At 33.0% G+C, this 12,550-nt stretch overlaps 1 protein-coding gene across 1 annotated transcript in view; it reads left to right on the forward strand.

Annotated features, from left to right (window-relative positions):
- The first annotated feature begins 569 nt into the window (after nucleotides 1-569).
- LOC110023174 (12-oxophytodienoate reductase 7-like) overlaps nucleotides 570-12,550 on the forward strand; it is a 17,786-nt gene continuing 5,805 nt past the window's right edge. The window contains exons 1-5 of the mRNA XM_020722448.1: nucleotides 570-2,264; nucleotides 9,541-9,681; nucleotides 10,186-10,316; nucleotides 10,474-10,659; nucleotides 12,250-12,539. Of these exons, the coding sequence (XP_020578107.1) occupies nucleotides 2,191-2,264; nucleotides 9,541-9,681; nucleotides 10,186-10,316; nucleotides 10,474-10,659; nucleotides 12,250-12,539 (822 nt within the window). The 5' untranslated portion in view covers nucleotides 570-2,190. The remainder of the gene's footprint in view (nucleotides 2,265-9,540; nucleotides 9,682-10,185; nucleotides 10,317-10,473; nucleotides 10,660-12,249; nucleotides 12,540-12,550) is intronic.

The following is a 12,550-nucleotide window of genomic DNA, read 5'->3' on the forward strand; positions in this document are numbered from 1 at the left end:
AAAAATAAAAAACAAAAACCTAGGAATTACTTTCTTTTGGCCTTCCCTTTTTATCTTGTGAAGGAGATTGAGATAAATTATGAGGATGCTAGAATTAGAAATATCATTTGAAGATTTCAGATAAATTGGTTGAATATTTTTTTGAATTAGGTTTATCTATATAAGCAAAAGTAATATGCATAGAATTTGTAGGATAGAATTATCCACAATAGAATAATTCAAGTAAATATTATCAATCGACAAAGTAGAAACCACTTCATCAATATCACAAACTTTCCCAGCTTTAGTTTATATATTATTATTACCAAAATCATTAGAAATATTAAGATTTGGGGTTGGTATTAAAGAAGCATATCAGAAATAAGTATAACAGAGATCGAATGTAGTATATTGTCAGAAACAATGCCAAAAATATTATTATAAGTAGGTCTAACATGTAGAATATCAACAGAGATCGGATGTAGTATATTGTCAGAAACAATGTCAAAAATATTATTATAAGTAGGTCTAACATGTAGAACATACGAGACATGGATAACAATTTCTAATAATTTTATGAGGTCTTAGATTATGATATAATTTTTGTTTCGACTCCTACCTCTAAAAGTAGAAACATAAGCACATGTTTTTGTGAATACGATTTAGGACAATTTAAAGAATCGTGAGCAAAAATAAAACAAGGTTTACAAGGGTTAGGCTCCCATTAATAAGCCACGGGTCGAATGATATATTGTTCTTTCACGTTTAAAGTAATAAGTTCAACATTAGAGGAATCAATATTAATTTGAATACCGACTCCAGCAAAAATTTGCGAAAGCTTTTAGTAGTTAAAAGGACCAACAACAAGAGGAACTTCAATTTTACTAGCAATTTTGGAGACGTCACTCCCCAACCAACAATAAAAAATGACGATTAGAAAATTTAACCCAAATATGAATATTTTTATAGTTCATACTAACCCGTCGGAAATCATGTGTACTACATTTCTCATTAATAAACCAAATAGCTCGAGACATAACTAATTGCATATTTTCTATACAATAAAATTTAGGTAGAAAAAACCCTCATTAAGAGAAAGAAGCTAAACTAAATCTTTCAATTTCCAAATCTTGCCAATAACTTATAAAAAGGTTGCCGTACAAGGAACGTCCCAACAGATGACCGATAAGAACCATGTTCTATCGTTTCAAACCTTCTTCAAACTCTTCCCTAGAGAACGAATTTTTATCCGCTGCACCATGCAAATAAGAAGGATTAAAACTAGATGAACTTGAAAAATGAGAAGATATCAAACATTTCCAGTTACGAGTTGGAAAAGGGCCAAGAAGAGATCAGATAGAGGAAGAAATAACTTTGGTCAAGCCCTAGAAAAAATCAAAAGTCGCCGGAGCCATCTCTCAAAAACCCCCACGAGGGGATTTTCTTCATTTCTGTTTTTTTTTTTTATTAAATAGAATGGTGTGTTACTCTTATTTTTCTAATAAATAAGTAAATAAAACCTAAGTGAAACGCGAAGAAACTGCATTCAATCCTGATTCTAAACGATTAAAACGTGCGGAGGACAACAGCCAGACCGTGTAGCGCGTGGTAGAGCGAAACGCTGGACAACCAACCAGTCAACGCGTCCATACTGAGCCAAGCGAAAAAATAAAAAGGTTCGTTTAAAAGGTGAATGAGTTTCACCATGTGTACCGCAGAGATAGGATCAAAGATCAATTGCACAAGTTTTAAAGCAATCCAATGGCTACAATGGATGCGCGGGCTCATTTTTTGTAACCGTTCTTCATCCTCGTTCCATGTTTCTATATTTTGAATCACTTAAAAAAATGTTATTTTTCTCTTAAATTAATCTTCTGACGAACGAATCATAGTAGAGAATTATGAATAGATTTCTCCCTGAACTGGGCCCCACTATTCTCGGAAAATTGTGCACTTATCATTCTTGTCACCGCCCTGTTAACATGAGGACGATTCAATTTACTGTACTGGTCAGCACCTCTGGTCAGTTTCTTCAACGTCGTGCGTTGGTATAAATAAGCAGCGGTGACCAGATTCGGAGGCCGCTGGCCCCAGCACTCCCGCAGTTTATAATCGCTTTCCTCTTCTATTTCTACATCCATCGATCTTTTAGCTGCTGCTAATCTTCGATCTCATCTTCTCTTCTATAGATTGATTTGCAGGTTTAATCACATGGAAGGGTTTGAGAATCACAGCCCGTCTCTCTTTACTCCCTACCAAATGGGCCGCTTCCGCCTCACACATCGGTAAGCTTTCTTGTCTCTGTTTCTCACACGGATCTACTTTCAGGGTTATGAGATCGAATGATTTTGTTGAATTTTTTTTCTTTTTTTGCCTAATTTAATGATTTTCTATGTCTTGTTTACTGCGTTTTGATGCGGATTTTATATGAATTCTGGCTTTTAGTTCGTCAGTCTGCGTTAATGGCTGTTCTGTTCTAACTTTTTTTTTTTTTTCCTTTTTGTTGTTCTATCTTCTTTGATATCTTTATTTATTCTGAGACTGGTTGAGTTGATGTTAATTAAGCTTGCTGAATTGATGATGATGAGCAGAATAAAGTTTTTGGCTTTATTTCTGAAGTTATATGCTTAGTTTGCACTAATTTCTGATTATATTTAGAAATGATTCATTATGCATTTGATTGACCATGTTACCAACTAGGCATTGAAACGAGTTGAGAGCTTGATTAATTTTATCGAGTTTAAGTTCGAGCTCGAACTTAAGTCTACAAGTTCGAACTGGCTCATGAATTTTTTTTTTCTTATAAGAAAGAAAAAGAATATTATTTTAAGCTAGCGTTATAATTCTTATAAGAAAAAGAATATTATTTTAAGCTAGCGTTATAATAAAATGACAAATAAAATAAACAATCAAGAGATAAATAATAACTAATCACCTAATATAAAATACAAAATATTATTTTTTAAACATTTTTAATACTTTAAAGATAAGATCTTGAAATTTAATATATTTTGAGTATATTTTATATTAATAATTTTTTAAATAATGTGATTCACGAGCTAACAAGTCAAGTCAGAGCTAGCTTGAGCTTGACTTGTTAGCTCATCGAGATCGGCTAACTTACACCCTTATTACCAACATATGCCAAATTGTAGCATGGATTTTTGTTATTTTACATTGAACCTCATAATATTACATTGACACGCATATATTTATTTCCTTATATTTAAAATGAAATGAAAATATTAAAATATTTCCTTATATTTATTTTCTTATAAGGAAATGAATATATAAAATATTCATTTCTTTATAAAGAAATATTTTAATAGGTTACAAATAAAAATTTCCTTATATTTATAACCTATTAAATTTTTTTAATATTTATCTCTTATTTGATTTGATAGATTTATTAATAAAGAATACTAACCGTTAATTTTAGTTGAAATTATTAATAAATGAAAATAGCACATGTAATTATGAAAAAAAATTATTTATACCACTCGAAATCATTTACTACACATGAAAAATATTATAATTTTAACTATTATATTGTCGTTGTATTAACCAGTGTTATTGTCATTGTATTGAGTTAAGAAAAACATGAAAAAATTGCTAAAACTACAACTAATAACTCACTCAAGAATAATGCAACACAACAGTCGTAATTTCAGTAAAAAAAAACACCACAATAACATAATAATAATTCTAATAATACCGCGCAGTAATCCAATAACACCGTGGATTTTTTTTTGCGGTGTTATTGGAGATTTTCCGCGGTATAATTGGCGTTATATTTTGGTGGTATTGATGTTTAAAAACCGCGGTTTTATTAGAGTTCTCCGCGGTTTTATGGAATGATGGGCGGGATTCGGGTCGGGTCGCACAGTAAGAAAAAACACATTTTTTGTTTTTTAAAGGGTGGAACCTGCTTTTACACGTGATTTTTAATTGGCGTTCGGTCGCAAATTTGTGTCTGATGTTCGGGCGCAATAATTTTTCCGAGTTAGGTGCCAAAGTTCATTTGAACATTACAAGTCGTTGGGCTTATTATATTAGACTCTTACAACTCATCGTGACATACCATCATTTCATAACTGCGATGGTAGAGTGATGATGTATGATGACTAATATATTCCATCTATCAACACTTGTTCCATCTACCTACTCTAGGTGTTCAAATTATTCTTAGCGTTAGGGTGGATGGACAGGCCCTGATTGGTCCAATTATTGTTAGTCCAGAGTTGGCTGGTTTACGTGGCTGGATTGTTGCGATGTATTATTAGAAAGACATGCGAACATAAATGAGGTTTTCAATGATCCTGGGTTCGAAGAAGTCGCGGCGAACTTTCAAATGGGCCACTCTCCATTGTACCTCATCGTTGGCTTAGATGTCTTTTATAGAGAATCTTACGAGGATTTGGATTATCCCATTTTTTGTGTAATGTTAGAGCGTACGTTTTATATATGTTAGGTTGTTTTATACTCCCGATACATCGAGCCTGCACATACATTTGCAGTATTTACCAATACTCGAAGATTTAGCTGCATTTTTGTAGTACTCTATAGGAGGCGCTGTTTTAGCACAACTGTACAGAGAGTTAAATCTAGCCATAAAGACTACTCGTGCTAGAGTAGCAGGATGTTTACACTTATTACAAGTTTGATGATGGGAGCATTTGCATGTCGAGAGAGCCATTCTCCGTGTTTCTTTTCTCAAAGATTTATCGCGCAAGCCTTTGAGATTCAGATATATTTTATGCAAGCTAATAATGTTCTTAAATGTGCCCGTAATTTCTTTAATAATTTTATCTGATATACCCAGATGGAACGGGGATAAAGTGCAAGAAGTGTCACGCGGAAATTGGAAAATGTATAAAGACGAAATTGAGACTAATGCAGAGCTGTGTACGGTAATTTATATAAATAAAATTATATATTATTTATCTAATTTATAATAACTCATAAGATCCAAACCAATAGGTTATTTGGGCATCGTATCTCGATGATATTATGGTGTGGTTATCTGAGATAGGCCTTGAGAGTGTGGAAATATGGACAACTCGTGTGCCTCTTATCAAATGGAAACGTTTGAAGTGGTATCTTCTAGATCGAGTAATGCGATGATTTTCTTTTGTACAATCCACAATAATTCGGTCAATATATCGATCATTTCCACGGGTCGATGGACGAGGAAAACTTGGCAGGGATTGACTAAATTACCATCAAATTTTTGTTGATTTGTGGCAAAACCATCGGGCCTTCATCGTTCCATTAAACCCACCTTCAGGTGATGGAACATTAAACCCACCTTCAGGTGATGGAATTGTAGAACTGTCGCATTACTTGCAGTGTTCTAAATCATGGGCGTCGATCTACCTTATTGAACCAAGAGATTGATGGTGAGTAAATATTTTATAATAATTTAATACTTGTTGTTTTTTATATATTTTCTTGATTTAATAAATTATGAATTTATGCATGTTGGCTATTACATCCGTTCAAAGGGTCTTACTAGTAGATTTGCTGGTGGTCATGGTAAAGATGTTATGTCAATGTAAGAAGGTTACGATGAACTTGTTGAGCTTTCCAACAGAGTTGATAAATCACACTATATTAATTATAGTGAGTTCGACCAACCACGGGAACACACTTCTCGAAGATCTACTTCGGATATCTCACGGTGGTCACCAGTGAACTTCTCAAGAGGATGGATTGTAGATACTTTGAGAAGATCTTTTGCCTATGATGGACCCTCAACATATGCAGGACCCTCAACATATTTAGGACCTTCAAAATCATATGAGTGTCCATTATAAGCTCTACACTAAGTCAATTTTAGAGGGTGGAGACTTAAAAATATGCAATTTCACTTGGATCCTAATTGCGGCGGACCACCATTCCACATTCAACAGGAGACTCCATCTACATCAACTGATGATCAGATACAAGAGGATGTTGAGGAGGATTAACTACGAGAGCTACCAATTCGAGCGTCACCAAGATGCACTCCAGGATCAGGAGTTCTTCAATCACGACGAAAAAAATAGATTTTCCCATATTTTTCTAGTTATTGTACTATCAATTAATTTTTCAATAAAGTTTGAATTTAATTTCAAAAATTTGATGTTTGAAACTTGTTGCTTTCAATGTTCAAATTTAGTCGAAAGTAAGTTATTTTTAATATTTGATTAATTTAAGTACTGTCTGACAAAAATAATTCCTTATTTTCCTTCAATTAGTTATTTTTTATTTTTATTTTATTTTTAATAGTTCATTGAATAAATTATTTAAATCAACTTTATTAATTTATTTCATTTTATTATTATATTTATAACTATATTTTATAAATTCAAAATAATATAATAAAATATAATTATAAAATATTTGAATTTATAAAATAAAATATAATCTAATTAGTGATCTTAGAATATAAAACTTGTCAAACAAAGATGGTGAAAAATATATAAACTAGTCAAACAAAGAGAAAAGAAAAGTAAATATTTAACTCAGGTAAAGTGTGCTAAAGATGAAAATAAAAAAGTGTTTTTATTAGAAAAAAATATTCAACATGGGTGGGTGAATTATTTTGATAAACTTTTCAATAATTTTCTGAAAATATGATCGACCTCAATGATTTTAATATCGTTAATAATATTAAAATGTTTCATTTTTACCGTCGCATTAGTAAAAAAAAAATTGAAAAGGCTTTAAAGAAAACCAATCGTGGAAATTCTATAGGATTTGCTGATATCTCAATTGAAGTGTGGAAATATTTAGGAGATTTGAGTGTTTCTTGGCTTACTAAATTCTTTAATATTATTAAAATTCTTTAATATTATTAAAAAAAAATAATATTATTAAAAAAAAATGCTTGAGTGGAGAAAGAGTATTTTGGTCCCCTTTTTTTAGAAAAAAGAGGATGCACAAGAGTGTGCAAATTATAGAGGAATTAAGTTGACATGTCATACTTTAAAATTATGAGAGAGAATAATTGAATATAAGTAAAGTCGTATTATAAAGATTTCTCATAATCAGTTTGGATTTATGCTTGACAGTTCTACTATGGAACTTATATATTTTTTGAGAGGTTTGATGGAAAAGTACAAAGACAATAAGGAGGATCTACATATGGTTTTTATTGCTTTAGAAAAAGCTTACGATAAGGTTCCAAGAGATATACTTTTGGGATTTCTAGAGGAAAAAGATGTTGACATGACTTGTATTCAAGTCATTAAAGATATGTATACTAGAGTTGTTACTTGTGTTCGAACAGGAGGATTGACCAAATATTTTCCTATTTCAATTGGATTACATCAGAGATCAGTTTTAAGCCCATATCTTTTTGCTATAGTTATGGATGCTCTTACTGGACATTTACAGGAGGACGTACCTTAGTGTATGCTTGTTGGTGATATCCTTCTTGTGGATAAGACCAAAAAAAAAACTCAAAAATAACTTAAATTATGGATGTCTGCATTGGAGTTTAAAGGCCTTCGTTTGAGTAGAACTAAGACTGAATATATGGAATGTAATTTAAATAGTAATAGCTCTACTGATAGAGTTCTAACTGTGGGTAATCAAGTTATTAAAATGTGTGGATGCTTTAGATATTTCAGGTCTATTATTCAAAGTAATGATGTTATAGATAGGGATGTTAATAGTAGAAGTTAAGTTGGTTGGTTGAAGTGGAGTAATGTATCGTGCCTATTGTGTGATAGAAAAACACTGCTTAGATTGAAAGGAAAATTTTATAAGATGGTACACTGCTTAGATTGAAAGGAAAATTTTATAAAATGGAAATTTTATAAGATGGTGGCGAGATCTACAATGTTCTATGCCTCTGAATGTTGGCCTTTGAAAGAGAAGTATAAAACTAAGTATTGTCGAGATGAGAATGCTTAGGTGGATGAGTGGCGGAGACAAAAATGTGAAATGAAATATCTGTGATAGGGTTGGTGTAGCTCTAGTGGCGGACAAAATTAGAGTCGTCTTAGATGGTTTGGTCACATTAAATGTCGACCATCTGATGATCCAGTTAGGAGAGTATATGTTTTTAATTTGACTAATGTTAATAATAATGGCAAAGGTAGATCTAAAAAGACTTGGGTATTTAATATAAAAAATGATCTTGATCTATTATAATTAAATGAAAATGACACTCAATAGGACACAATGGAGAAAAAAGATTCATGTAGCCTACCCCACTTAGTGGGATAAAGGCTTGTTGTTGTGGTGGTTATATTCTTTGTCATTTTTATTTGAATATTTATATTTGTTGGGTCCTCAACTATGCCCATGACCTCTTTCACATTGGCTTTTACTACCATAAAGCTCTTACCTTTCTTCATTTGTTGGGCATTCGTCTTGTGGAGTTTTTCAAGAATGTGGATATCTACATAATATTCACATCTGCTATCTTATCTCCATTTCTTTTAAGTTGAGTAAAAATAGCTAATGTTGTAGAGTAGTTTGAATTTACTTGACGTTTTTCATATGCAATGAATCAAACTCTCCCCTTAAAATTTTAAGTCACATATTCTAAGCTTTTTATTCTTCCTTGTTAAGAGATTTGGAGCTTTTATGTGCTTGCTTAATGGATGTAGCACTTGAAATCTTCATAAAACCATCATCATTTAATGCCTAATAGGTGAGGAAAGAGTTTTATTGTTTCCCTTTTTTATTTCTTTAAACTAATTTTTTCTGTTGAGGTTATAGTCTCTGGTCAATGGCTCTAGGAATCTTGCTGACTTTGTGATCAATGATTTCGCAAAGCGCAGTCAACTACTTAGCTAAATCAATGCCTTGCCTCAGTCTGACTTGGTCGAACTTGTTGAGTTGACCCACTTTTCATACTGTAGGCAGCACACGGCATGTCTAAGGCTAATGCTTTAAAGTGTTCATTTGTCTAGTTGAGCTCTTTAATATTAATTTTAGAGCAAATTTTATAACACTTTGATGCTAGTTGGTTAAAAAAATTATCACACAATCAAATTTTTATAAACTTAGATTTACAAGTCGCAAATTCACAGGACAAACTTTTATTAGAAGCATTGTCTCTCTCTCTCTCTCTCTCTCTCTCTCTCTCTCTCTCTCTCTCTCAAAAAAAAACCTTGCTTCGCATTTGATTCATAGACCTTAAGGGGAGAGTGTTATTTATATACTTTAATAATTCATCCACACCACACATTATTCACTTATCAAAACAATTCCAATCTTTCATTCTTTACTACATGTATATCCATCATATGGCTTTGCTTAATGGATTAAACTATTGGGCATTAAAATAAGTTTAACTCTCTACAATGAAAATACTTCTACTCAAATTTTTGTGAGCTTCACTCTAACAGGCTAACTGACTTGTCCGTGCGGGATTGACCTGCTAGGATTCTTCAGGTGGCAAAATTCAAGGATTTTTTCTCTAAAATGCATTTAATTAATTGATTATTTGAAACTTAAGCTATTTATTAAAAAAATTATATACTGTGCTCGATCACTTTTATTAAATATATGGGCTACTGCTTCTATCCTCATATACATTTATGTCTTTGCTTATGTTTTCAGGGTAGTTCTGGCGCCAATGACGAGATGTCGTGCTCTAAACGGAGTTCCGCAGCCTGCTCACATTGAATATTATGCCCAAAGAGCCACTGACGGTGGCTTGTTAATTACCGAGGGAACCTTGGTTTCACCCAAGGCTGGAGGGTAATTTTAACACTCATTCTATTTCATCATTTTTAAAACTTAATTATATGAGTTATTAGATCTATTACAATAATCTATATGTGGTTCAATAAACCTTTACTTTTTTATTTAGCTGATTATACTCTACATATCATTATTAACATAAAAAATCACAGCACATTGCTTAGGTGTTTGGCATTATGAGTCCGCTTTGTCACATAATATTTTTGGCACTCATTTAGTTTGCAGTTTATTAAAAGATCCTCTGCACTGGAGACAATATTCTTTAAAGAAAGTGCATGTCATTGTGCCCCTCATTACAAAAATTAAAGTTTTTTTTTATCGACCACTGTGAGTTTTCCTTCTATTTTCAACTAATGTGCTTTGAGTTAGAGCACAATTCAAGCATATATTTTTCTTTAATATTTCCTTATTGTTCAAATCTCTATTATAACATTAGTATGATACAATTCTTTTCATACTATCAATTATGATTTGTATTTTAATAGCTTTTTTTGTTCGTAGGTTTCCACATTGCCCTGGAATATACAATCCAGTGCAAATAGATGCGTGGAAGAAGGTTGTTGATGCTGTGCATGCCAAAGGAAGCATTATTTTCTGCCAATTGTGGCATGTTGGAAGAGCTTCTCACCAAGGTAAAATCATTTTCTGCTATCATATAATTGGACTTTGTGGAAAAAAATCATGTATAGATAAGGCAGCATATATGTAAAATTTAAGTTTTGCTCTTAGATATGTAAATCTTCCAAACGCTTATGACATTTGGATGTTTGATTCAATTTGATGCTACAGTATACCAACCCAGTGATGATTCTGCTCCACTTTCTTCTACGGATAAACCGATCTCTGGGAGGTGGAGGATATTGATGCCTGACGGGAAATATGGTACCTACCCGAGGCCTCGCCCTCTTGCTGCTTCTGAGATACCAAAAATTGTGGAGCAGTACAGGCAAGCGGCCATCAATGCAATAAAAGCAGGTCAGAGTATTTATGTTTTGAAATTAATATTATTTGTCACCAAAATCATCGTTTTAATAGAAATGTGTAATAAAAAAGGGGAAAAAATGATTCTAATGAAAGTACTAAATTGAAAAATTAATAAAAATTTATAAGAGGAATGATAAAGAAAACATTTGATATTTGAAAAGGAGTCATCTTTTTTTTTTCTTAAATTTTCTTAAGGAAGATTTACATGCATACCATCAGTTCTTATTTATTTACATATCTTACACCTAAACTTCAATTTTTATATACATACCACCTTGCCAATGCTTTAAAAGGTGTATGCCAGTTCTAAAAGTTAAAATGGTGGCATTTTTTTTTTTTATAGATGTTGAAAAGAAAGTTTAGGTGTTTTATGTAAATACTTAGGATAGATGTTAAAAAGAAAGTTTAGGTGTTTTATGTAAATACTTAGGAATCGGGTGGCATGTATGTAAATGCCCCTATTTTTAAATAATTGTATCCGTGAACCATGAACTTTTATTTTATTATGATTATATTGTACTAATTGGCATATTAAGCTCGACTCGAGCAACTCGTTTTGTTGAACTTTACTATCACGGACAAAAATTCCTACAACTACTAGGTGTAGGGCTGAAAATCAGTATTTAAGTCATGGGCTGCCCACCACCCCTAAAAGCTCTTTTAAGCTCTTTTGGGATGTGACAAGTGATGTGACAAGTGGTATCAGAGCAGATTACTGTCTGCCAGGTGTGTGGATTCCCCATGGTCCAGTGGGATTCTCGGTGGAGTTGATCCGTGACGAGGGCGTCGCGTGATTGGGTGGAAGAAAATTTCACAGACAAAAAGTCCCACATTGGCTAGATGTAGGGCCGAAAACCATTATTTAAGACCTGGGCTGCCCACCACTCCTAAGAGCTCTTTTGGGATGTGGCATTAAGTTGAGATAGAGTTGATCATACACTCGGTATAATGCACCAAGATGAGGGTTAGCGAACAGCTTGAGTTAGTAGTTTGTGTTTGATTCATTTGTTAAACTAACAAGTTAAGCACGAATAATTTTATTGAGCTCGATTTATAAATCAACCAAACACGAATAAATTTTTAATCGACCATATTCTGATCATTTTAGCTTGAATTAATTAGTTATTTAGTTTTATTATTATTATATTTTTATATTAGATTTTAACGATTTGTGTACATATCTACCTCACAATTCTTATGGACTTACATGTTGAACATATCATTTTTGATAATTATATTTATAACACTTCGGTGCTATAAAATTATGGAGTAAAATATCAAAATAGTTCCCGATTATTTAAATTGGGTTTAGAAATGCCAAATTACTTTAAAATTCTTTTAGTTGTGTTTAAATAGTCCTGTAAAAGACTTATAATTTAATTTAAAAATTAATATTTTTTTCTTATGGAAATGTGCATTAAAAAAAAAAGGTGTGATTTTTTTGATGTGATGTGATACGAAAGATTTGAGGGGTATAAATATAAAAAAATAAATTGTAGGTGTTAGATATGTAAATGCATTTGAATTGGGCGGTATGTCATTTTTTTCGCGGGCATCTCAGTTTTTGAACTCTACGTGCAGGTTTCGACGGCGTGGAGATTCACGGGGCCCACGGTTACCTGATAGACCAGTTTCTCAAAGACGGCATCAACGACCGGTCCGACCGTTACGGCGGTCCGCTACAGAACCGTATCCGGTTCCTCGTCGAACTTGTCCGATCCGTGACCTCTGCCGTTGGGCCGGGCAGAGTGGGCGTCCGAATATCCCCAGCCATTGACCATCTCGAGGCCCATGACTCCGATCCCCTTTCCCTCGGCCTTGCCGTTGCCAAGAACCTCAATGCGATACAGAATACCGCCGGTGAGAAGCTCGCACCCCCCCC

Source organism: Phalaenopsis equestris, unplaced genomic scaffold, assembly GCF_001263595.1.
Source record: "Phalaenopsis equestris unplaced genomic scaffold, ASM126359v1 Scaffold000221, whole genome shotgun sequence".
Lineage (NCBI taxonomy): Eukaryota > Viridiplantae > Streptophyta > Magnoliopsida > Asparagales > Orchidaceae > Phalaenopsis > Phalaenopsis equestris.